Genomic DNA, 26,037 nt, shown 5'->3' on the forward strand with positions numbered 1-26,037 from the left:
TGTAGTTCACATAGATGCTGCATGAATGATGACACGAGATGATAAATTTCACTGTCCAGTGTTTCATACAGCAGACAGTAACCAAACCTGATGATCTTTGACCTCAGTGTATGGTTCAAACACAAAATGCCTGCTTGAATATCTACTCAATGTAATGTGTTTGGCCTCTTCATGAATTGCAGATAGCTCAAGCAGTCAGTTGTTAGTTGTTTCACTGAAAAAACTATTAATAAACTGTATAAATGAAAACCACAGGGATGGAGAGAATGATGTTACAGTATTAGCTTTTGTTCAGAACCCATTAAAGGGTTCGCCCAAAAATGGAAATTGTCATCATTTACTCTCAAGTTGTTTTAAACCCGAATAATTTTTTTCTTCTGTTGAAAACAAAAGTTATTTTGAAGAATGTGGGTAACCAAACAGTTGTTGATGTGCTGTGCAGTGACGTAGCCTAGTGTTTTTTTTCCAAAGTAAATGGGGATCAGCAACTGTTTGTATAGCCACATTCTTCAAAATATCTTCTTTTTTTATTTAGCACAAGAATTAAATTAATACAGGTTTGAAACAACTTTTGGGTGAGTAAATAATAACAGAACAAACAGGACAAAGCATGTTTACTGTAGGCTACTGTCACTTTAAGACCGGCACTCATAATAACACATACCGTATGACGTGCACGCACCTGATTTTCTCTCAAATGTTTGCTTTCACTTTAGACATAACCAACTTTGTTTATGTAACCCTTGTATGTATTTGCGCACAGGACCAGAGTCGGAGGACTTAAAGGGTTATTTCACCCAAAAATGAAAATTAAGTCATTAATTACTCACCCCCATGCTGTACCAACCCCGTAAGACCTTCGTTCGTCTTCGGAACACAAATGAAGATATTTTTGATTAAATTTGAGAGCTGTATAACTACCACATTGGCTCCTAAGGGACTGGCTCTTGACGGCCCAAAAAGTCAATGAAGAAAATGTTTAAATATCCCAAGTGACTACCGTGGCTCAACTATATGTTTATCAAGCGACGCGAATACTTTTTGTGCGAAAAAACAAACAAAAATAACGAGTTTATTCAACTATTTCTTTTCTTCCTTGTAGGCCAGAACGAGACTTCCTTAGATTTTCACGACGCATGCGCGAGAATTGCGATCTGAAGTAGTGTAAGCTGGTGTAAGCAGATCGCAAATCTCGCGCATGCGTCGTGAAAATCTAAGGAAGTCTCGTTTCTGGCCTACAAGGAAGAAAAGAAATAGTTGAATAAACTCGTTATTTTTGTTTGTTTTTTCGCACAAAAAGTATTCGCGTCGCTTGATAAACATATAGTTGAGCCACGGTAGTCACTTGGGATATTTAAACATTTTCTTCATTGACTTTTTGGGCCGTCAAGAGGCAGTCCCTTAGGAGCCAATGTGGTAGTTATACAGCTCTCAAATTTAATCAAAAATATCTTCATTTGTGTTCCGAAGACGAACGAAGGTCTTACGGGGTTGGTACAGCATGGGGGTGAGTAATTAATGACTTAATTTTCATTTTTGGGTGAACTAACCCTTTAATTACATTTTTGTGGAGTAGTATTACGAATTAATGTTTTTAAAATAGTATTAGTATAAAAAAAACACTCGTTCGCTCATTTTGAGATGGTTCTCACTGCAGAACATGAAATCCACGGGGAGGAGTCAGATCCAACTCCTCCCACCTTACATAGACCTAAACCTACCCAGCTCCACCCCCTAATCCCTAAACCCAACCCTAATCCTACCCATCTCCACTCCTTGGATCTTGATCCGACTCCTCCCCGTGGATCTCATGTACTGCATTGAGGTGCTACTGCTCATTTTGGCGTACCCTATGGATGTGTGGCACCAGCGAGCTAACGCTGGACCAATATTGATCCTCGTCCAGCCTTTTATTTTGCCACTCTCCCTTTTTCTCTTTCTACTGTCCACCGACAAAACCTTGGCTTCTTGGTTTTATTTGTTGCTTCAGCCATGACGCTTCCTACCCGCTCCCCGAAATTACATAGTGCCAGTAAAAGCGATACAGACATTGTCAGGCTATGGCAGACCTGTCATTCAACCTATTGTAAGTCATCGATGTACCATTTCAAGGGTTTTGGCAAAATATTATAAAGGTTGAAAAAGTTACATACTTTAACTCTTCCTGTGCATTAACATGATGTGAATGCACGTCACGTTGTACAGAATGTTGGGGCAGAGGAGCCAGAACTGCAACTGATAGAATGCACTAATAGTTTTATTGATATTGAAGTAGAAGTAGATATTGAAGTAAATTTGATATTGAATGCAGTGTAATCCGACTCCAGTAAATTTTTATTTGATTGTATAGTTTTATACAGTATAGTTTGTATGTAATATAGTTTCAACATATTACAAAACAATCATTTGCTCTGCTCCTGTCTGTTGAACATGACAATTAGAGATTAGAAAATATGGTTGTCAATAGAAAATACAGTCTCTGAACAAACACTCTTGTTGTATGTTCAATGGGGTTCTTGACTCAATTTTAAAGTGATAAAGTAGGTTGGTTATGAGCTGTTTCATTCAGAAAATCCCATTGAAATAAAAACTGAATTATAAAAGATCATTCTCATGCTCCTCTCACCTGAGCTTGACAAGACACTGGACAGCAGTGGTCATGTTATCCTCCTTTTATCTCTTTAGCCCATAATGTTGGGTTCTTAGAATGGGCATTATGAAAATCTTCTTGAATAAAGGAACTATAGATTTAATGAATGTTGCAGGATTTATTTATTTATTTTCGTATACGAAAAAAATATGTATACGTCATAGGCGGAGTTTGACATTCGAGCCAGGGGGGGGCAAAAAAAAAAAAAACATGCTAAATAAACACATATTTATTTTTATCCCAAGAAAAAAACAGTAAAACAATACACTGATATTTTATTGCCTTTAGCTAGAACTTCGCATTAACAGCCACTTCGCGTCGCATCTTCGTTATAGGATCATGAAATGTGGACCACTTTTGCACTGTTAAAATATTATCTTCAACCTTAGTTTTCTTTCCTTTTTTCAAAACACATTCTGGCAATGATAATGATTAAAAAACTAGTTAAATTTCGCATTTATACTTCATGAATCATTGAAAACATTTTAAAACACGGGATTAGGCTACCTATTGGTTTTGATGAGGGAAAAAAAAAAAAAAAAAAACTTTACGAGTGCGGATTAGAACCTCGAACCTTCCGAGTCCTGGATCTGGACCATCACTGTATACACGAAAAAGGGACTATATACTTTATATACTCACTATACACATGAAAAAAGTGCTATACTCTGACATTGTGCTCATTTTTATTTATGCAATAAAGGGCGTATATACTTTATATACTCACTATACTCGGACATTGTGCTCATTTTTATTTATGTACATCAGGAGCTACAGAACATCGTCTTTCAAAACATGACCTACTCGAAAGAGAGAAAAAGAATGAATGCGTACCCAGCACTTGTGAAAATGCCCTTCCGAGTACGTCTCTGTCCCCAGCACATTTCAAACTGACGCCCATGCTCCTCATCGCAGAAAACGGCAACGCAAACTCCGCGCCTGGTATAGACCTTATTCAGAGCAGCACCATGACAGGTATGAAAGTGAGGCTGTGAGGGATAAACTTACCGTGTTTCCAATGGCATCCGCTGTAAAAAGCTGAATAAAGCGGCTCGATTACTTACAGTTTTCCACAGCTTACATTGTCGGGAGTTTTTTGTCAACTGACATTTCTTGAAAAGATATTTTTCCAGTGTTTCATGAGCAGAACAATCCGAAAACACATTAAATAACAGTACAGCCCATTGAAGAGATGCAAGTCTATCCCTCACAGCCTCGCTTTCATTCTCATTAAAAATCAAAGATGGCGCTGCCGTGAATAAGGTATACGTTGTCTTCGCAACAAAACTAATAAATGTTATTTTAACGCATTTTAATACAATTTAAAAAATATTTACATATTGAGCACTTTAATTTATACATTGAATAGTTGTAATGGTTAACATGCAATTTACACTTTAACATAAATAATAGGGCTGTGTATCCCTTTAAGGGAACTCCACTGCCTCCTTGTGGACACAACTTTAAAAAATTGGTACACAGTTTTGGGGCAGGCTAGTGTATTTTTTCCTCGGCTTGTTTTCATTCGGAGTGAGGGATCGAAGTTGACAAAACAAATGTGAACCGTGGAGTCACGAGTCGGTGTATCACAGCTCAGGTGGATCTAGATGATGGACACGGAGAAGAGAGTCCAAAGGAGTACACGCGGACTACACGATCAGATTTCACCGCTGCATTTCACGAATCAGTAACATCTAAACATTTTCTCTGACTCGAATGACAACAGCGCTCGATCACTGGCCGCTGGTTGTCCTGCCGCAGGACAGTGAGTGTCTGTCTAGTGTAGTTTCATTTGCTACCTTGCTGCAAAGTTGCTGTCGCGCTTAACTTACCTGTTTATATGAGTTTTGAATGCGTAATGAGGTTTACATCGGCGAGACCACTTGTTGAAATCTCACGAAACTAAGTTCAGTGTTGTGACCAATAAGATTGATTGAGTTGACCATATAAGTGAGTCGCTTGCTGTCATTTACAGATTGTTTGTGACATTTCGTGTGATATGTTGATTGTGTCATATCGCTCATTAGCAGGTTAGCTGTTACGGCTGACTTTACCCTGAACCCGACTGAGCAATATCTGTCAATTACACACATTTAGACAGTTATATTACCAACTGTCTACCTTAATTCATAAATAATGGTAGGCACTTAAATATTTATGCGTAAATCGTAAATAAACAAAAAAACTGAAATGCTTCTTGTCATAATCTAAAGTATTTAGCTCGTTAGCTAGAGTCGTTTCTGAACTTGTTTCGTAAAGCCAAGTGATTTTTTTTAAAGCTTTTTTTGTTTGGCAGTGCACAGTATTCCATCTCATCCTTTTCCCCCCATGATACAAGGAAATAACTTGTTTTAGTGATGCCAAACAAAACTGTCATAAACGCTTGAATATAACGTTAGCTATAGCGATGTCCAGTTTCCTGGCAAACTTTTAGCAAATTCGGCTATCGCTTGTATACAAAAATAACGTTATAAGTTTAAAGAATTCCTATATATCATTGTTACTTTGTACTTCAGCTGATTTAAGTCCATAAAGTTGTTATTAATACGTTTTCGTCGCATTTTCCAGCTCATTAATGGTGGCAAAGCTCTTGTCATTAAAGCGACCTCGTCAAACCTCTCTAAAGCATCTGGGCTGCACTCTTACACGCTTTTCAGACATGGAGGGACAAGTTAAACACATTTGACTGACATATCGACAATATTCAACAGTCAGTTCTCTGGAAAGTTGATCTCGAAACTCTGCGGCCCAGCCATGTCTGGATCCCCGGGCTCGAGTGGCTCCAACCCGCGGAAGTTCAGCGAGAAGATCGCGCTGCACAACCAGAAACAGGCGGAGGAGACGCGGGCCTTCGAGCAGCTCATGACAGACCTCACCGTCTCAAGGGTAAGCACAGCCAAATTAGGAATTACCTCACTCCCTCGATTTCATACATCATATGCAGATGCCTAACGTTAAGTGTGTCCTATGCGCAACTGAACCACTGTGAATGTAAAATGCCCGACAGATCGAGCTCATGAGGAGGGATGAGAATGTCAGTGTCTCTCTGACTGCTGTCATTCACACTGCACGCGGCACGCGCTCGATTCATACGGACGTTATTAAAGCGATCATACTTTTTTAATCGATCTCATCGTATTTTCTAGTCATCACTTCATGATTTGTGCATTTTGTTTAGTATCAGCTGTGAGTAGCGGCAATTGTATTTTTTTCTTTTAGTACAGATGTTTTTGATAGTCACGATGACCCTATGGTCAAATCACTATGGCAACCATAGTTTCCAGCCAAGCTACCATAGTTACCACAGTTATTGTTTGTTACTACAATAAAACTGTGGTAATAACGTATATGACAGAATGAAAACAGAAACAGAAGAGATGTTTCTTTCTATGATGTAGCTATGTTGATATGTGGGGTGGGGGTCTATGATATCTCAATGATATCTCGAGATATACTTCATCAAGTCTTTGAGAAGTTGAAATCAAATGTTGTCTTTAAAAATATTGTTTGAAATAATGTTTGTGTGTGATTTCTTAAAACAGAATCACAATGTAAAGTAGTTCACTCGAATACAATTGTATTATTTATTACACTTTTTTTGAGTGTGAGGTATGTGATGTAAAGTTTTTAAATTTGCACCTTTTTTGGATATGCCGAGGGAGTTTATTTGTTTGCGGATTGCAATGGATAATGTACAATCAGTCAATTGTTATTGGAAAATAAACCCGACACGGTTATCATGTGGAACGCACCGCAAAAACTAGCCTGATAGATAAGTTACACGCTGACGACTGACCGTCGGCCTGGTGTGTCCCTGCCTTAAGATACAGTGTTGCCCTTGACATCAATTCTTTTTCAGAAATACTTGACTGCATGATGCAGCGACTGAACCAGAATCAAATCATTCCAATGAATGAAAAATCAGCTGAAGAGAAAAGCCATTTAACACTCTGAAATATAAAAGTTTTCGCAGTAATGGCATAGAAGAATCCTCTACCACACAGTTCTTAAAATAACTCTTTTTCTGTCTCAGTGAAGATCTTCATGGAATCATCAATGCCAACCTTTATTTTTTAAAGAGTGCTAAAACTTGACTGATTTTATATTGTTGTAACAATCTTACTCATGCCCTAGAGAAGATTCACTTAATAGGCTGATTTTAAACAAGGACTATTAACTGGTGTTTTGTCAGAAGCTGTGGTAAACATTTATTGGGGTCATGTTGTCAAAGGCTTTTATTATGCTGTGCTGCTTTGCATTTTCAGTTTCATTTACATGTAAACATTTAGAGTAACATTTGTAATGGTGAACAACATCATCCCCTAGCTTTGGACTGACCAGTAAAAGAGCATGTTCAGGCTACTTTACTGTTAGTTGTGAAAAAAGGCTTTTGTGTATCTTGAGTTTGAGTTGATGTCTGCGATCATATTTTTTTTTTTAGCGACTGAATTATGGATCAGAGAAAGGTTAAGAAATGTCGGTCAGGTGTAGTAGTTCAACTGTTGGTCTTTCACCAGTAGGAAGTGTTTTACCAGAAAGCAGCTCTGCGTCAGACAGCACTCTGTCTCTGTGTGTGGAGTCTGTAGGCGGGAATGAATGAACATGATCTGCCAGTTCATGATTTGGCTGCCTCTTCTTCTAGGGCACAAGAACGGGGTTGTGTTTGTGTTATAGTACGTTGTCAGAGTTTAAAGTCATAACTCTTTACACACAATTTTTCTTGACAATGGAATGAGCCCTTGAGGAAAATGCTTGCATTTCAGAGAAGTAAAAAAAGAGAGGCAAGTTTGTGAAATCTGAAGCATTTCTTGAATTTTACTTTGTAATTTTTAAGCATTGTCATCTTTAAAGGGGTCATGAACTGGTCTTTTAAATTTTATTATATTGTTTGTTTTCTGAGGTCAACTTATGACGTTCGCTTGGTTTTTGCATTCAGAAACATCAAAATGAATAAGTAATAGGCTATTTTGTACCCAAGTTTTGAGCCTACCTGAAAAACGTTTGGTTTGTATGGGCGTCTCGCACTGAAGACTTGGAAGTAAACGCCCACTGCTGTGAGTGGATAACAGTTTTGCATATTATATTGAGTTTCAACTCACCCATCAATGCACTTGGGGAAATTTTTTTGAAAACGTCCAATGTTGTAAAATGGCAACAGGAATGATTCGACCCAGAGTCCGTGTGTTGCACAATTCCACAATTCAGATCCAATATAGACGGCACAGCACCGTTCTTTACTCTTAATCGGTCTGCAAATCCAGTCTTGTTTACAGGGCAATCCTTAGGGAAATGAAGGCGAGCAGACGGACGATGTTTTACCTCATCTGCTAGAATGTCATTAAAAATAAAGTTTAACCATGAAGTCCTATTGGAATCCAAAGGAAGCTTATGCAGCGACTGTCTTCTTCCACAACCAGGCACTGCACAATATTTTGCTTGGTAGCTCGATCCGGTTTGTCATCACGAGTAAGGCTGTGAAACGATTAATCGTATCCAAAATAAAGTTTGTGTTTATTTAATTTATGAGTGTGTAGTGTGTATAATTATTTTGTATATATAAAAACACACACATGTGACATGCATGTATATATTTAAGAAATATTTGTATGTATATACTTTATATATATTTATAAAAAATTTATATTATACATAAATATAAATATTTGATATATTAATAACACATTTTTTTTAAATATATACATGCATATGTGTGTATTTATATATACAATATAATTATACACACAACACGCATATATTATGTGAACAAAAACTTTTTTTGGATGCGATTAATCACGATTAATCGTTTCACAGCCCTATAGGTAGGCATTTATGTTATTTAGCTATGCGTGTAATGCACGAATCGGTGGGCGGTAGGACTGTTGCGCTAACCGCAATATTGTAGTACCGCGCTTCTGACAAGTCAACCGCAGAGGATTGCACGTAACCGCAGCAACCGCGATATTCACATTTTTCATGAGGCTTAACCCTTCTATGTTTTGAACTTAATGCATGTGTATTGAATATTAAACAAGTTCATAATGATAACAAGACTTTTTATCATGGTGATGTCATGTGTAGCCTACAGGCTTCACACAGACAGTGAATGAGAGAGATTGGCAGAGCGCGTGCAATTACCTGCCTTTGAAGTCGTGAAAAGCTTGTCGTGTCAAAGGGAAGCGAAATATTTGTCGCATCATCATTTTAACGTTCTTTTCACGGGTAGTTTCCCATAAATGCGCGTCAGCAGCAGCGCTGGTCAGCATCCCACTGCACAAGGAAGCCGCGAGGAAATAAAATCAGTGAGTCACGCATTGAATCAATGCTATATTGGTCTCTAATAAGTGAAGCATCAGCTTCAGCGTTGCGACACATTGCTGCTCAGCTGAGCCTTGAAAAGTTGAACCTCAAAGTTAAAAATAATAAACATCTTGTTTCATTACATCTCTTTTAATGAATCAGCTTTTTTAAACGTGTTCGTTGAATGAACGGTTCAATGACTCGCTCAAAGTCCGTTGTCTTAACAATATGTGCGCTGAGTGAAAGTCTTTCAATGCGCATATACTGTAGACGCTGTTTAGTTTCGATTACATTGGTTACTGAAAATGTCCTCGTTTTTGTCCACATTTGGTATATTTATATAGCAACAAATACATATAAATTAAATAAATAAATAAAAGGCGGTAACCGCGACAACCCTAGTGGGCGGGGCTAAACCGGACATGTTGAGTAGGTGTTGATCTTCTTCTGCGGGGGTGGTGTTTTAACCCCTTTGACGTCATAGTTCCCCACTTTTAAAAACGAGTCGTTTGCGGGTCTGGTGTCAATAAAAGCTTTTATTGGACTAACAAGGCTGTTTTTAGTTCTGAAACTTACAGGATATTCTTATAATATGATGACCTCTTAGATGTCAAAAGCTCAAAGACATTTTGATTTCTCAGTTCATCACCCCTTTTAACAAAATCAATACTTGATATATAGTATATCAATACTTAATCAGTACTTCATCAATAATTGGGAATGTTTATGTGTGGACTGGAGACTATTGACAGATAAAAAAAAAGATTGTTGTAGGAATTGCATTTTTTTAGACACATTTACAATTAATGTATTGTAGCTTTCCAAACATTGTCAGGAATGATCCACCAGTGAAATTAGTGGACTGTATGGCAATAATGCCAAAGCAGCGAAGTGTGTCATTTGCAATGAAATGACTAACAATGCTTCTGGCATGTCAAAGTGACCACCACTTTTCTTTGTGTTTGGTTTCTCGACATTTCTCGTGGCGCTCAAATAAACAGCATTGCCACAGTGTTTACTCTGTAAACTTTTCGAGGAAGTGAATCTACAAATTGTTTAATTATATTTATGGTGTCTGTCTGGACATTAAACTGGTATGTCAAACAGAGAGATCATTTGATAATTTTTGTCGAACAGTTGTCTTCTTTCAAAACAAAAACACTCTTCAGAATTGGACGTCTGCTTGTAGAAACAGATCTGACACCTTGGATGGATCTGAGAGAGTTGGCAGAAAGCAAAGACCAGATGTTTTGCAGAGCTGTATTGAGTCTTCCCACTATAGCCATTTTGAGTAGGATGTGATAAACAGAAATGTAAACAGAACTTGTCTGTGTGCCGTTATAACGCTTGTTGTCCATAAGACCACTACATGTTTGCAAGTCATCCAGCTGCAGGCGTGCTAACTGCCCTTTGGGCATGTCCAGCCTATGCAAGGAGTGGATCAAGGTGTCTCTGTTTGTTCGTAATCTACTGCACTTTACTTTTTTTTAGTTCAGCTAAGAGTGTCATATCAATCTTCTATTGGTCGGACCTCTTCACGTGATGCAAATTTTCAGAGTGACCAAACTTGAACTTCGGAACGCTGCTAAAACTTCTTTGCGTGAGCTTGTGTTTCTTGTCTCCAGCATTCACTTGCATATAAATGAAAGTCAATGGAACAAAAGTGTAGTGTGTGTCTGCCACTTTAATTTTAGATACCATTTTTCATCTTAAGAGTTTCTTAGTAAAAGCAAAGTCCTTTTAGGCAAGTCATGCCACTCGCCGCCATCTTGGCAACGCCTCCGGGCAGCTATTTCGGACTTAACAAGACCAGGCTCCTATCTAAATGAATGGGCAGAGAGTCAGAACTGCACTTTCACTGGTCACCCGGACATAAAAACTGCATGTATAGAAACAGCAGTAAAATATGATAAAAATCGCTGAAGAAGTTTGATGACTTTGCCCCAATATAAGGTTTAAAACGCCGTTTTCCCACAGGTTATACTTTTACTGCGCATGCGCAAGGGTTCTCTCGCTCTGTCGCGCCTGCGCTGCACAGTTTGAAACACAATATGTGAGTGCGCTCTTGCTCGGTCGCGCTAGATTCCAGGAGATTTTAACTAATTTGCGGGCATCAATGAGCCTCATATCAATCTGCGGGAGACACCCGGAACTTCTGGGAGACTTGGGATGTCTGATATTTACACAACGCACACATACACTGCATATCAAATCTGCCGCCTTTTCAAACAGTAACGTATTTAAATGTTTCCCAGCTTGACCGGTAAAAGCAGACGATTGGCTGTCCAGCGGGAAGGGCGGGGCATTTGCATACAACCACCATCTTTGGTGTTACGGGTTTTCCCTTTGTATTAAGGAAGTGGCATGTCTCTATATAAATAATCTCTGGTAAAAGTTACTCTAATATTAAAATTGAGAAGTGAATGCACCGCTCATGAGGAAAATATTTAATTAGGGAAACTAGTTAAATTAGTTTATTTTTAATGTAAAATAATGGAAAACATTTTTTTTGACGGAAATAATACACTCAAAAATATTTAGGCCCAAATTTAAGACTATGTATTTGAATTGTTATTGCAAATAAAAATTTGATCTGGTTGGATTCGCCTCCTTTATTATTATTATTATTATTATTATTATTATTATTATTATTATTTTTTATCATTAACTACTTTGTGGCATTTTTGTCAGTCATACATAAATGAAACGGGTTTCTCCACAAAAAAATCATGACGTAGTATATTATTATTTGTTGCTGCAATTTAAAAATAGGATTATTCAACCAAAGTGCTAAATCTTTTAATTGGGAAAACTATTAAATTTAGGGATGTCCCGATCAGGTTTTTTTGCCCTCGAGTCCGAGTCATTTGATTTTGAGTATCTACCGATACCGAGTCCCGATCCGATACTTCTATAATATATACAAAAAAGAATAAAGAAGAGCGAAAAAACAGATCACTTTTCAAACAGAGCACTTTTCTGAGGTAGCTTGAACAATCAGGTAATAAACATAAATTCTTAAAGGGATAGTTCACTTTGAAATTAATTTTTGATATGTTTTAGCTTACCTCAAGGGCATCCAAGATGTAGGTGTCTTTGTTTCCGCAATATTTTAAATTTTGACATTTTTCAGTCAAACCGTTGTTGTCTATCAGTCATACACTGGAGGCTAAGGGGGTCCACCTCAAAGAGCATGCACAGAGAAGTCAAAATTAAACATGTTTCAATGACTTGTAAATGTAAGTACACATTGATGGCCTAAGACACGAAACGAGCGGTTTGTGTGAGAAAACGAACAGTATTTATATCGTTTTTACCTCTTGTAATCATAGCCATGACAAAATGACCTGACTGCACGGGCGCTTCGGTCTGCGCATGCGCCGGAAGTGATCGCTTGCGCACCTACGTCACTCTTTGTTTATACAGAGATTTCGGAAGTTTTACCTTTCACTAAACATATTTAGATATCCGGGAAACCGCAATGGAAGACGATTTCGATATATCTAAATATGTTTAGTAAAAGGTAAAACTTCCGAAATCTCCGTGTAAATATTGAGTGACGTCACACGCAAGCGATCACTTCCGGCGTAACATTGAACTGATTCAGTTCGGTTCAGTTGGACATTGCACAACTGATTCAGATCACTTGGACGTCACTACGTTATAAATACTGTTCGTTTTCTCACACAAACCGTTCGTTTCGTGTCTTAGGCCATCAATGTGTACTTACATTTACGAGTCATTAAATCATGTTTAATTTTGACTTCTCTGTGCATGCTTTTTGGTAGTAACATATTCAGTTAGTTAAAATTGAGATTGAAATAAATTAGATTTATTAATGAGAAATATATCAACATGTTTGCTGTGTATTTAAAATATGAAATCAGATTATTAGTAGTACCATTACAGAAATCTTAAGAACTCTTTTTCTTAACTAATGTTTATATGTCTGACGCACATGCTTCACATTAAAATTATTAGTTTATGTTAAAACTGTGTAATCAAAATGGATGGACATTTTATGTGCAATTCAAATATGTAATCTTAAATTTAGGCTTAAATATTTTTTGGAGTGTAGCAACTCCACCCTTTTGGTTTTGGCTGGTATTATGTTCATTTTTAATGTGATAATTATCGACCCAATAAGACAATTTGGCTGATATACAAAGCCGATAAATAATGGATCATTTCCTTTAGCTGAGACACTTCAGATGCCCAGTGTTCACCATGATGCTTTTGAACTGCTTGAAATATGATTGAAATCACTTTGAAAAGGAAAATATACTCAAGTACAACATGTGCAGCACAAGTCTGTCATATAAGCAATATAAAGTTATAATAAAAACACTACTTTATAAGAATGTTGTGAATTATTTGTGCTCTTATGTTTTAGCTCATTGTTATGGGAAGAGCACATCCAGAACAGAGTTACACCTTCATGACAGCACAGTCGAGTTCACAGCCTTTTGTTTTTTGCAAAATAATCTAAATTGTAGTAACATTGTTTATTTTTTATATATGCATTCAGAGCATCTAGCTCAAATGGTAATGCACAACATAAACAGCTATGATTGGGGGACTGTCATATTACATAACATTATAATGGGAACACTATTGTAATATTGAATTCTTTGGGTCACTGTGTTTCAGTGCATTATTAGGGGGAGAGCAGCAGGAGTTCATTCTGATAAACACGCAAATTAGTTCAAGTTCACTTGTGCAGATATATGTTGTAATATGTTTGTTTTATAAGTATCTAATTAAACTCAAATAGGATACGTTTCGTTGATTTAATTTACCCGCTAACAGAAAGCTTCAGTTCCCGGCGTTCATTCAGCTCTTCGGCTTCATTGCACACATCTCAAACTGCAATGCTGTTATTTGAAACAGTAATATTATTTTCAGATGTTTCTATTTCAAAGATATTGATGCATTATTATTAAGAACTAGCTCTTTTACTTTTCTCATGTCATTTTCACCAAAAATATAGTTTCATTAAATAATTTCATTTCGGTCCGTGTGGAGGCTATTCCATTGCTTTTATCCATGGCACATGCATTTTGATTCTTTATACTCAAGTAATGTTGTCCAACGGCTTGTTTGTTTTCGTTATTTAGGCATTATTTTGTTTATTTGTAAGGCAATAGATAGACTAGGCTAATGCTGTATGTTTGATTTATGTTGAAGTGCTTTGGACATTTATTTTAATGGTAAATCTTTTGTTTTTAAATACAAATTTCGATTTATCTGCCAAAATATCGGTTATCGGCTGCTTTCAAACACGAAGAATAATTGGCTTTCAGTATGGGCCAAATTTTTCAAATTGGTCCCACCCCATGTATTAACCAACCTCTGCAATGTTGTGTTGTCGACAGAGGAGAGGAAGAGCATAAGCTTAAGCACACTTCCCCAGGGAAATCCTCGGCTTCACTAAGCAGCTTGGTCCTACTCCACAGCCGGGGTGTCATTGTTTTGATAACGCTGTACATTGAAAGGCTGGATGTGAGAATCCATGACCCCAGAGTGTGTGCTGAGAACGAGGATCTGAGCCTGTTTATTAACAAGCCTGCGTTTCTGAGCTGTCTGCCTGGAAGAGTGTCAACTGGATTTGAAGCGGCATCTTGCTTGCGCTTTGAAACGGTGTGTCTGATGAGTGAGAGAATATTTTGTGTTTTGTTGTTTAATTATAGCCCATGTTTTTAAACACAATAATCTAGAGTGAGGTTATGTTGGTAGATGCTAGTGTGGACAAAGCCATGATATATGAATTTCTGACATCTAATTAGGGCTGCACAGTTAATCGGTAATGTTTTCTTTTAAAAAATTATTTTAAGACGAGCCAAAAGGATTAACTGAACAGATTTTTTTCCAATCAAATGCTATGTCAATATGTCACAAGAAAGCAAGCTGTTTTGACCTAAATTTTGTTTTACTTTATTTTATTGTAAAAAATAATGGTGGTGATGGCACAGTGGATAAAACGCATGCCTTTGGTGTGAGAGACCCGGGTTCGAATCTACTGCCAGACACCAATGTGTCCCTGAGCAAGACACTTAATCCCTAGTTGCTCCAGAGGCGTGCGACCTCTGACATATATAGCAATTGTAAGTCGACTCGTTTTGGATAAAACGAATAAATGTAAATTAGGGATGCACGATATATCAGCCAGCATATCGGTATCGGCCAATATATGTTCATTTTTAATGTTATCGTTATCGGCTTGGTAAGAAAATGTGGCCGATATATTAAAGCCGATAAATAATTTATTACTCCCTTCAGCTGAGACACTTGTTGAGCACTGTTTATATTTTTGAATTTCTTGAAATATGATTGAAATCTCTTCAAAGAATGAAAATACGGTTCGGTACAACATGTGCCGCGCAAATCTGTCATATCGGCTATACAACACTATAATGATAGCATCATTACAATTGTGCGCTCGGGACATGGATGCGACTTTTGTTTTTGTAATCAGGCTCTCAAAATTAGATAAAAAATTTGGATTTTTAGTTTATCGGCCGATATATCGGTTATCGGCTTTCAAACATAATGAATTATCAGTTATTGATCAGTTATCAATTATTGGTATCGGCCAAAATGTTCATATCAGTGCATCCCTAATGTAAATGTAAAAAAGTTCTTAGTTCAGTACACGCGCGCTGTGTGACAGCATTCTGAGTTTGTGTGTGACAGCAGTCTTCGATTCGAGTGTGCTCAGAAAATTATTTGTCAGTAAAATCGGTTGAAAGTTTTGCCATGATAGAGATGATAATCAATAGCACTGCCCCCTAAGAGTCGGCTAACCGTTAGTTGTCTAGAAGAGGCTTAGTCGACCCAGATTGTATTAGTCGCAGAAAAAAAACTCCGTATCACGCAACCCGTGAGGAACAGACGGTGGTTTATTTGTGGCTGTTACTGTATGTTGGGCTGGAAATCCAAACGTTCATCTATCATACATCAATCTCAAATGTGGCTTATCATTTGAAACATTTAGGTTGCAACTTCATATGGCAGCTCGCTCTAACATTAACCTAGATTTACCCTACTATTAGGCACATATCCAAGTGTTTGTGCGGAGTGTGGGGAAGCTACAGTATAGCGTGTTTACTGCATGACATGGAGGCCCTGCAGTAACATGAAAACTTGCTTTTGTAAGATAAAGAAATCAAACAGGATGTGCTTTCTGCTGTCTCGGTCTCCATGAACTGCATGGAGCACTTTACAAAAATGATCCGAAACTCAGCTTATAGGCTACTATATAGATATATGTCTTTAGAAATATTGAAATGTCCACTTTTATTAAACCAATTCAAAACGAAAGACATACTTTCTGCTTATGTAATCCATATGAAATGTGCAGTTCTCTGTATAGGTGCATTCACTATGCGAGTCACCATCCTCAGCTTCATCTTTGCAGCTGACGTTCAGCTGAAAAATCACAAGGAGACATTTCAATTATTTATTAATTATTTGTAACATTGAAAAACTTCCCTCTGGTGATGTATGCCACTCATCAACCACCAATAGATATAAGTCTCACCTACATTTCGACAATCCGTTTCACTCATGTGTATGAAGGAGAAGATCTGTTGCTACTTCTGCTTCATCGCAATTTTAAAGAGCAGCTTTAAAAATAGGTTTCAATTTGTGTTTCAATGTAATTCTTGTATTTCATTGATATCTTAGCAGCGATGTGTTTCAGATTATCCTATATATATATATATATATATATAATGTAGCCCTTACAACTAAGCAGGACGTAGCTCAGGTTTTACGCTCTGGCTTAATGTCAGTCTGTTGGATTAAAAAGAGGCCTTGAGCTTATGTGTAGTAACCCATTGATATCATTAAATGAGGTCAGTCTTTGAGATTCAAATTTTGTCCTTTGGTTAGTGGGAGGAAGGAACACCTCCTGATTTGCTTGTGCCTGATCAGAATTGATAATTTTCATTGTTTACATTTGCCGAACAACAAAATCCACATTGTCCTCCGGCTTGGGCTCAGAGGTACACTTCCAAGAATTTCCACCTTAGTTAAATACATATGTTATTATAGCAACACCTTATAAAATGCCTGGGAAGACTCTCACTCTCCTGTTTTTTAATCAAATGCATTCACTGTGTCTTCCTCTTGATTAAAGGTGCAGTTCCAGAAGATCCAGCAGCTCCGTCTGTCTCAGAACCGGGCACAGTACTACGGTGGCTCGCTGCCCAACGTCAACCAGATAGGCAATGCCAGCACTGATTTCCAGGTACCCGGGTTGTCCTCCATCCACTTCTCAAAGTCTACTAAATCTGTCCAGTTAGGCATGTTCATTTAGGAGAAGATAATCTCCAGCCATATACTCCGCTTTTCTACCCTCAGATAAACGATGTCAAGAGATGGTAATTGCAAACCTTCTCCTTATTAAACAAAGAGCGTGTTTGTCTTCAGCTCTTAGTTTGCCCTCACTTCGCCTACTCCTTCAGTACACGGCTATCCCCACAAGTACACTTGATACAGCGGTGCGCTCCAAGAGCCGAAGAACTGTATCTGTGTCTATCCCCTATGGAGAACAGTGTTGTATACCTTCAGGTGAAAGTGCTCTTGTTGCTCTGAATAAAGCTTCTTTGAGACTCCGAGCAGTGATCCCTACTTTTTGTCTTCCTTGAGAAACGAAACCTAGAGAGGTAAAAGCACTTTGGAGTTGACTGAATACACTGGGGGATGCAGGCTAATGGTGGCACTTGGAATACTTTTGTGTGTATTATGCATGCTTTATCAGTCCTGAATTATAAACACTGTTTTTTCACTGACAGTTTTTAGGCTGTTACTATTAAAGGTGTTTAAAACAGATTCATGCATTTGTGTGCAGAGTCTTAACCAACATTTTATTTTTCCACAGGGGGGGTTTCCCTCCGGTCTGGACTCTGTGCGAGGGACTAGACACCATGGTCTGGTGGAGAGGGTCCATCGAGACCGCAATCGGATCAACTCACCGCACCGTAGGCCCATTGACAAGCATGGACGGCAGATATCCTTTAAGTTCACTGCTGTAAAGGCCTTTGGATAGGGTATTAGTGATTTATAATCTGTGAGGGTCTTTATTTACGCTAGTAGATGCATCATTATTATGAGCTCAGAGTGTGTGTATGTGTGTGTGTGTCATACATGTTGACCTTTGCTTATGTGGGAAGCTTTTTTTAGGCTTCAGGCTGCTGATGATCCTCCATGTATTGATATTCCCACTCTTGCAATGTGGGTGTGAAGGAGTGGGTAACTGCAATAACCTGCTGTTTTCTCCCCACTCATGAGAATCGTTTAGAGATTTTAATATCAGTACTCTGGTGTCCTCATTAGTGCGTGATTAATAAACCTTGCCGCAGATCGTCTTGGGTGTTCTGCCGCTAGTTCTGCATTCATTCATCACGCAGGTTGATGAAGTCACTGACTACGCCGGCCCGGCCGGTCTTTTATCTTCCCCAGTTGTGTAGTTGATGGATTTCTTTCATTTATTTTTCTGTGGTTGTCTGTAAGCTTAATCGTCTGTGGGCTCAAAAAATAAATTCGGTCTGCAGATTTAGCTTAGCGCTAAAGATTAAATAAAAAATAAAAAGGCCCTAATGCTTTATGAGTTACTATGCTGTTTTGAAGATGTTTAGGACATGAAGAGGCTTCTGCTGATTTAGTTTTGATTTCATCTTCGTTCTTTTAAAGCCAGAGAGAACTTTTGGGCTTTGAAAAATGTATAAACACAGTAAGAAGCTACTCCGTAGTCATTCAAATTGCAATAGTTTGGGAATGGTCCACTTGCTCTGATGCCATGTCATATGAAAAGACAACAAAGACAGTGTGAGGGAGACAGAAGAAAGAAGTGGAGTTTGGTGGAGTTGAGTTGCATAAGAACTTGACTTTCAAAGTATGGGTTCAAAGTAATTCCACACTGTGCGCCACGGCCGCCCTTCTTCTTTGAGCGGGAAAAAGGCATTTGTAATGGCGGCGACCGCAGTCATGCTATAAACGGCAAGACCTGTTTGTCAGAACTCTGTGAATTGAGCCACTCCCTGCCCAAGAGCTGAAGATATTCTTGTGTATTCTCACGGGTTTCTTCAGAGTCTCGGATGATTTCGTTTTCTTCACCTCGTTGTCTGTTTGTATTGTTATGTTTTTGTTTGTTTGCCTTAACACTTGTTTTTAATGAGTTTAATGAGTAAATGGTTAGCTGGGTTGTTACTGTCTTCAAAGCTTTTTGCTCTAGGCCCAGAACTTTCTGGTTTTAGTTGTTGTTGCTTTTAGTTTGAGAATTCAGCATAAGGCGGCTTACAAACACATATTAATCTGATGCAGCAAAGAGTCCAGACTGATTACATTCCGACTTGTTAGTGATGCATCACTGTTATTATTTCTCATACTTATAGTTAGGACTCATCCTCTACATCAGTGGTTTCTAAACTTTTTAAAAGCATGGCACCGCTTTGTAGTGTTTGTTTTTTTTTCCACGGCAACCCAACCCAATTAAACTAAACAAACATATGTACATATATACAATTAGTGATGTCGGTAACGCGTTAACGGGTTACTCTAATCTGAACACTTTTTTCAGTAACAAGTAATCTAACGCGTTACTATTTCTAAACCAGTAATCAGATTAAAGTTACTTATCAAAGTTACTGTGCGTTACTATTTTTGTCATTTTCTTAAGTAGAAATGATGGCTGACATGCGATATGAAACAGAAATGTGTGTGAGAAAGCAAAATCACGTCACATCAGAGTCAGAGTCCACTTCAGAGTTCAGAGTTATCCTTCCCGTCTAGATCCAATGCTGCCACATCTTTAAATTACTATTAGTATTATTTAAAATACGTAGACCTACATCACAAAACTAGTTGAGGATAATATTTTTAAAAATGGCCAATTCCAGCGTGGATGTGACATTTAAGGTAAAACACTTGAAATATAAATTCTCAGAAAACACAAATCCGGGTTTTTAGATAAACGAATATTTCCCCCCCTCTCCGTTTTCAATAATAACTTCATGCACACACCCATGTACATACGCCATCGAGCGCCATCATATATATGCCAAACCTATGGGCGGCAGTGTAGGGAAAAGGATAAAGCCATGCAAGCCAATCAGAAACCTCAGAATCGACAAGAGAGAACCTAAAACGCCGTTTCTCCCAGTTCACACAGCAATACATAACCAGCGTTTTCAGAAATCTCCACTTTGGCCGGAGTTTTTAGAAATAATCGTTTTCTGTGATAAAAACTGGGTTTTCGTGTAAATGAGAGGCCAAAGCGCAGGGAAATATCTGCGTTTTCCCTTCGTGTGAACGGGGCCTCAGTCTACACATGCTTCAGCCTCAGTTTTATATTTAAGGGAAAAACACATCCGTTACGGGTGTGACACAAAAAAAACCTTTCACTTTTTAGGTTGAAAAAGTACTAAAAGTAATACTACCGACTGGAAAGAAGGGTTAATTGGCTCATCTCCACAGAACATAAAATATTCATTTTGTCTTATTTTTTATGTACGTATCTATGAGGGATAAATATTGTTACGTGACAGTTCCCCGTTACGGACGCGACTGCTCTGAAAGCTCCTCTGAAAGACTGCTTTAAAACTTTCACATCAAACATAAAGCACAAAGCCTTTCATTAAGTTGAATTTCGTTTTGTATTAATTGTATCTTAATTTTAATAAAAGTTTTATTCAACCAATTGCCTGGATTTAATAAATAAGAAGTAAATATATAACGGACAATAGATAATCACGACACGGAGGCGTCAGCATGTGAACTGGAGCTCGTCTCATGAGTCATAAATGAACCGAAACACATCGTAGCCTAAAAGGTAGGCATACTTGCCTCACACACCGGAGAAATATATCTATAGAAAGCTCGAAATGTGTACTTTTAAACAGAACGATTTAAAAAAGAAAGAAAACAGACTATTTTCTGCTTATGTAATCCGTATGAAATGTGCATTTCTCTCTGGCGCGTTCACTACTGAAGTGATCGCAAGTCAGGTCAAGAAAGACTCTTTTGTTTTATGTTTTAGAACAACAAGTATTTATGTTAAGTGAAGTAAAGAAAGACTGTCATTATTTATATTTTTTAATAAAAAAGACTGTCGGTCTTCTGGGCTGTGACATTTCTGCTTTTCTTTTGTTTAAACCTATAAATGTATCAATTTGTCCTGTTCTGTCCATCTGCGTGAAATATAAAATTGAGCGTGCACCATTACAAAGGGCGGAGCGAGCAGGACGATTCCCTATCCCGACAACAGTCCAATTAGCAGTAAATAAACATTTCAACTTTAAATGTATGAAATAATAGTTTTTTTTTTTTTACTTATTTGTTTTCGTTTGGACATGTATATGTTGGTGTTTTGATATTATTTTAAAATATGCTGTAAAAGGTTATTATATGGTACGATTATAGTTATTTTAGGTTGTTTAAATTGGAAAATAAAGCTGAGATTCTGCAGCATTCCTGGCCAGTTGTCACGGCACCCACTTTGGGAACCACTGCTCTACATTTGTGACTGATTTTACATTTTGGTAGCTGCTTTTTGCTTCTTTTTTTTTCAAAGCAACTTAAATTGCTTCATGAAGCTTTACATTTTGTCAGTTCATGCATTCCCTAGTAATCAAACTCATGACCTTGATATTGGTGGCACCATGTTCTCTAAACCCTCTATCAAAAACAGTTTCAAGGGGAATTACATTTTTCAGAAACGCGAGTATATGCCCACTGCTGTGATTGTATCCTGAGATGGCCAGTGCCGTAAATGTTTTACCAAGAGTCAGATCCCAAGGCAGAAGAAAATGTACCAACATGATTGCAACAGTCAGTGTGGTAATTGCTAAAATCTATTATCTGTATACAGTTCTAAAACTATTATTAACTTGGCCTGCTTTAATTAGAAAAACAGGCATCATTTCGAGAATAGTTAAGAAAAGAGTATGTAGTGAAATGAGATGAACAAACAAAAATGAAAAGCATAGTGAAAAAGGAACTTCAGTCATGCATTTGTAATAGTTTGATCTTTTGGATGCAGTTTTGGTATGCAGTACAGAACAACATCAGACGGTCATACTCAACATCTTACTCTCACAGCAGTAACACTCTTGTGATTGATGGAGAGACACACGCACGAGTAGTTAGGAACATGTTAAGGGTGTGCAGCGAAAAATCATGACATCAGGAATGGGGCGATTTTAAATCCTGTTGTTTTAGATTTATTATGTGTGTCAACAAGGACAAACTTCATTCTATTGCTTTTTGTTTAAGCTTTTGCTTTAAACCGTGCACTTTTTTTTGGCAGTGTTAGCATGTGCGCTTATTATAAGCATTCTTTAGATCTTTGAGATTTTTTTTTTTTTATAAATATGGCCATTATTTTAGGCTAATTTATGTGAGGCAGATCGCTTATTTTGGGCTTGTTTTGTTTAACCAAGTGTTTGCTTTTTCTAGAATGATCTGGCAACAATGTCTCTATGGACTCTAATGTAGAGTCCTAGACCACAGGGCCTGTGAAAGCAATTACGGTGCAGAGAAGAGGACTTGTCAGAATGTGGGAATGAGACGAGATGTATTTCCCGGTGATTTGCCTGCAGTGCTGATAGAAATGAGAGACATATCTGATGCATGTTCAAATACGTCATTAACATCTAGTCGTTCAATTTGATGTAATGTTAATTCAGTTGTCACTACCGTAGTGCCTGTTTACACCTGGTCACTTCATGCGTTTTCTCCGATAGAAAAGCTATCAGATCGTGAAAAGACCAGGTGTATTTACCGAGATGGATTTAAAGAGCATATTGCAGATAAAAAAAAAATTAAATTAATATATAACCTTGTATAAAAATACCACATGAAAAGTTAATGCAGGATATAAAATGTTTTAAAACAACATAAAGGCACTAATTTAGTAGATAAAGTGAGCGTTTGTTGGACTGCTTGTAAAAACTGTTTTTTTTTTCAACATCGCGTCAATTTCAACATTTACGTCACGTCAGGGAGTCTCAGCCTTGGCTCAGTGCAGAGTAGGCTTGTATTCAGTGAGAGCAGCCATGAATCAGTGTGTTTTCGGTAGTTTTTGTATTTCAGTTTATCATCGTCATGGTAAATTATTGTGTTTGTGGTGGTTTCAAAAACTCCGACCTGTCAGGACATCGAGAACACAGGTTTTCTAATAAGAAAAAGGACGGTGCTATATCTCTTTCGTGCCTGGTACGGTTTGTGCAGGTGAAGAGACAGAATTTCTCTTCTGCATCGGCTTCGAGAAACGCGGTCGTGTGTAGCGTTCACTTCAGATCGCAGGATCCCGGCGATATGATGGAGTTCAACATGGGATGCCGAAACAAGAATATTGATTGTTTTTATATTGTGCCAATGGCATCAAATAGTGTGATAGAGGCAACTTGTAATTGAAAAACAAAATTACCAGGTTGTTTAAATATTTAAATCTTTAATTTTCGGTTTATGTTATAACCCAGGTGAAACATATGTATTAAAAAATGTACGTTGAGTATGTTTTTAGTACAATACAATAAACTCAATAAAACAAAAAAGTATAGTTTTATACATTTAATAGTATATATCTAGCCTAAACATACTTATGTCTGCTGGCCTGATATACAATGGTAATAATCTACAATACTGTGAGCACAGTGTATATCGTTAGCTAACGTTTATATATCTATAAGTTAAGTCTGGTTTCTCTCCCCAAGACACCTGTCCTGTTCTCCACTGGTTCTCCTCACACCACAACTCAATTTGTCTCTGACCGTTCCGTCTAACATTAATCCTGGCCTGTTCCCACTCTCTTGGCAGCATAGCAGACTTATTACTGTATGGCTGTGGTCTGTTATATGAGTAACTATTTCCTCAGCGTCCGAAATGTCATTGTGATCCATTGTTTTCCTGTTGTTTGAATCGACCGCTCTCCCGACGCCCGCCACGCCCATTTTCAGACGCGGAAGTAAAATTCTCTCACAAAAATGACTTCTGTAGCGTATTTGTGAGTATATTAGTTAAAAGAAAATATTGTTCCTATATTATTTTTCTATACATTGACTCGTTTCTATACATTGACAATGACTCTAACCTCTAAAATGCCCTTTAAATCTGATTGGAATGCATTTGAGAGCCAGGCCACCTCTTGAAATGCAATAAACAAAAATAGGCGAATGTAAATGCATCTGGTTGTTAAAACCACATGTCATTTTTGCTCCTCCCAAAAAAAGTGTGAGAATGTGTTCTAGGCTAAATGTGTGAGAATGTTTTATAGGCTATGTGATGTCTTATAGCCAGATATGACAGCGTTACTGCAACACGCATCGGCTCAGATAAGGAGCTGAGTATCTCTCCATCAAGTCAATGCACAGACTGCCGCAAATGAAACCCAAAACACAATCATCTTTATTAAGAAGTGAGACTAAATGATCTTTCAAGTGCAGATGCAGATGCCGCTCTTTCTCCTATTTTGGTCTTAGTATTGTGGTCATTATGTAAGTAATAAGGTACGAGAGGCTGTGCTGTATCATGAATAAGTAACGGCTGAAGGGCGTTGTTAGGCACGACGCGAAGCAGAGCCGTTACTTATTCACAATACAGCACTTGCCTCGAGTACCTTATTGCTTTTATAAAACGGTTGCCACACAATATTAAAGTAAAAAACAATGTAATAGTGCAACTTTCTTGAAGTAAAATCACTAAAAGCCTTCCTTCCGCTAGAAAAAATAGTCCCTGATTGTGAACAGCAACGACGTTCCAATGTGTAATATGCATGAAAGCTCAAATAAAAACAACATAGAACTGCAGTGTTGCGCAGTGATCAATAGGACCGTTGGGTGAAGCGGTCATAGCCGTGTTTTATCATGAATAAAGCACAGCTCTTGACCAATCAGAATCAAGGATTCGAACTAACCGTTTTATAAAATAAATTATAATGGTCTTCATAATGTATATTATAATGAATCATACCTTTCCCTAAAGCTGCTGTCCGAAGTTTTTCCTGTTTGTCTCCATTTCTGTTTTTTGCAATTGCAGTTATTCACGGAATTATTAACTTTACGTGGGTTGTGCCTCGGCATGGCTTAGTGTGGATGAATCCAATGTCTCACAGCCTCAAAGTCTCCCCAAAACATTGGATTTATCCACACTGAGCCGAGGCACAATCGGTGTGTAATTGAAATAAAGTTTAAATGAAACAAATATAATTATGAGATTAAAAACTTTTTTTTATTTCAGTTAGTTGCCAAGGCAGTATTTCTAATTTCCTTTTAAGTTGAATAACTAATTTGCTAAATCTAAAACTGAAAAAAAAAAAAAAATTAATTATAGAAAGCTACATAGAAATGTTCTGAAAACTGAAAAAAAATAAAATAATTCAAAGTATTAACAATTGCTATAGTAGCATATCATTAATAATACTAAAATAACACTGATGGTCTTGGAAACCACCTACAACACCCTGTCATTATGATGTCATGTTTTTCACAGCCATACGCCACTCACATTTCCTTTAAAATGAAAAACGATTTTTAAATCTTCTTATATTCAGAACTACACTCTGCATCTAATCGAAATAAACAGAGACACTCTAAACAAACATTCACCCACAAGGCTTTTCTGTTAATGTCTAAAGCATTTCATTTTCATGCCACTCTAATTCTGCTTAGTGAGAGAAAATGATGGAGGATTCAAAGCCTAATTTTGCTTTCACTTAGATTTTTTTTTTTTTCCTTTAGTGCCAGATGTCCCTCACAGTGTTGGCTTGTTTTGCTCCCATCGATTCAACCATGTCTGCCAAGATTAGACTCTCTCACACAGGCTCGCCAGCCAACCTAACGTTGTCCAACTTCCTCCTAACCCATGTAGTTGCCTTCAAGCCGCATATATCAGGCCAGATGCCTTGATTTGGCTTTGTCTGTATTTCTGGAATCATGTCCTATCGGAGGGCGAGCGGTGTGGGTCGAGTGTGAAATGTCAGAGAGAAAGGTTAGCTCACCCACGCCATCCCGGAGCTTCTGAGACGAAGGTGCTGTCACAGCCACCCTGCCTCTCCACACCGCTTCAGCAGCCACAGGCTAATTAGATCT

The 26,037-nt window shown here is 37.8% G+C and overlaps 1 protein-coding gene across 6 annotated transcripts in view; it reads left to right on the top strand.

Annotated features, from left to right (window-relative positions):
• The first annotated feature begins 4,111 nt into the window (after window positions 1-4,111).
• crtc3 (CREB regulated transcription coactivator 3) overlaps window positions 4,112-26,037 on the top strand; it is a 52,535-nt gene continuing 30,609 nt past the window's right edge. For 4 of the 6 annotated variants that reach the window (XM_089129107.1, XM_039654393.2, XM_039654392.2 and 1 more), the window contains exons 1-3: window positions 4,112-5,536; window positions 17,088-17,198; window positions 17,832-17,960. In XM_089129107.1, coding sequence (XP_088985233.1) covers window positions 5,405-5,536; window positions 17,088-17,198; window positions 17,832-17,960 — 372 coding nt within the window. In that variant the 5' untranslated portion in view covers window positions 4,112-5,404. The remainder of the gene's footprint in view (window positions 5,537-17,087; window positions 17,199-17,831; window positions 17,961-26,037) is intronic. The other 2 variants (XM_089129110.1, XM_039654391.2) reach the window with 2 other exon arrangements.

This window comes from Pimephales promelas, chromosome 1 (assembly GCF_988280905.1).
Source record: "Pimephales promelas chromosome 1, fPimPro1.hap1.1, whole genome shotgun sequence".
NCBI lineage: Eukaryota > Metazoa > Chordata > Actinopteri > Cypriniformes > Leuciscidae > Pimephales > Pimephales promelas.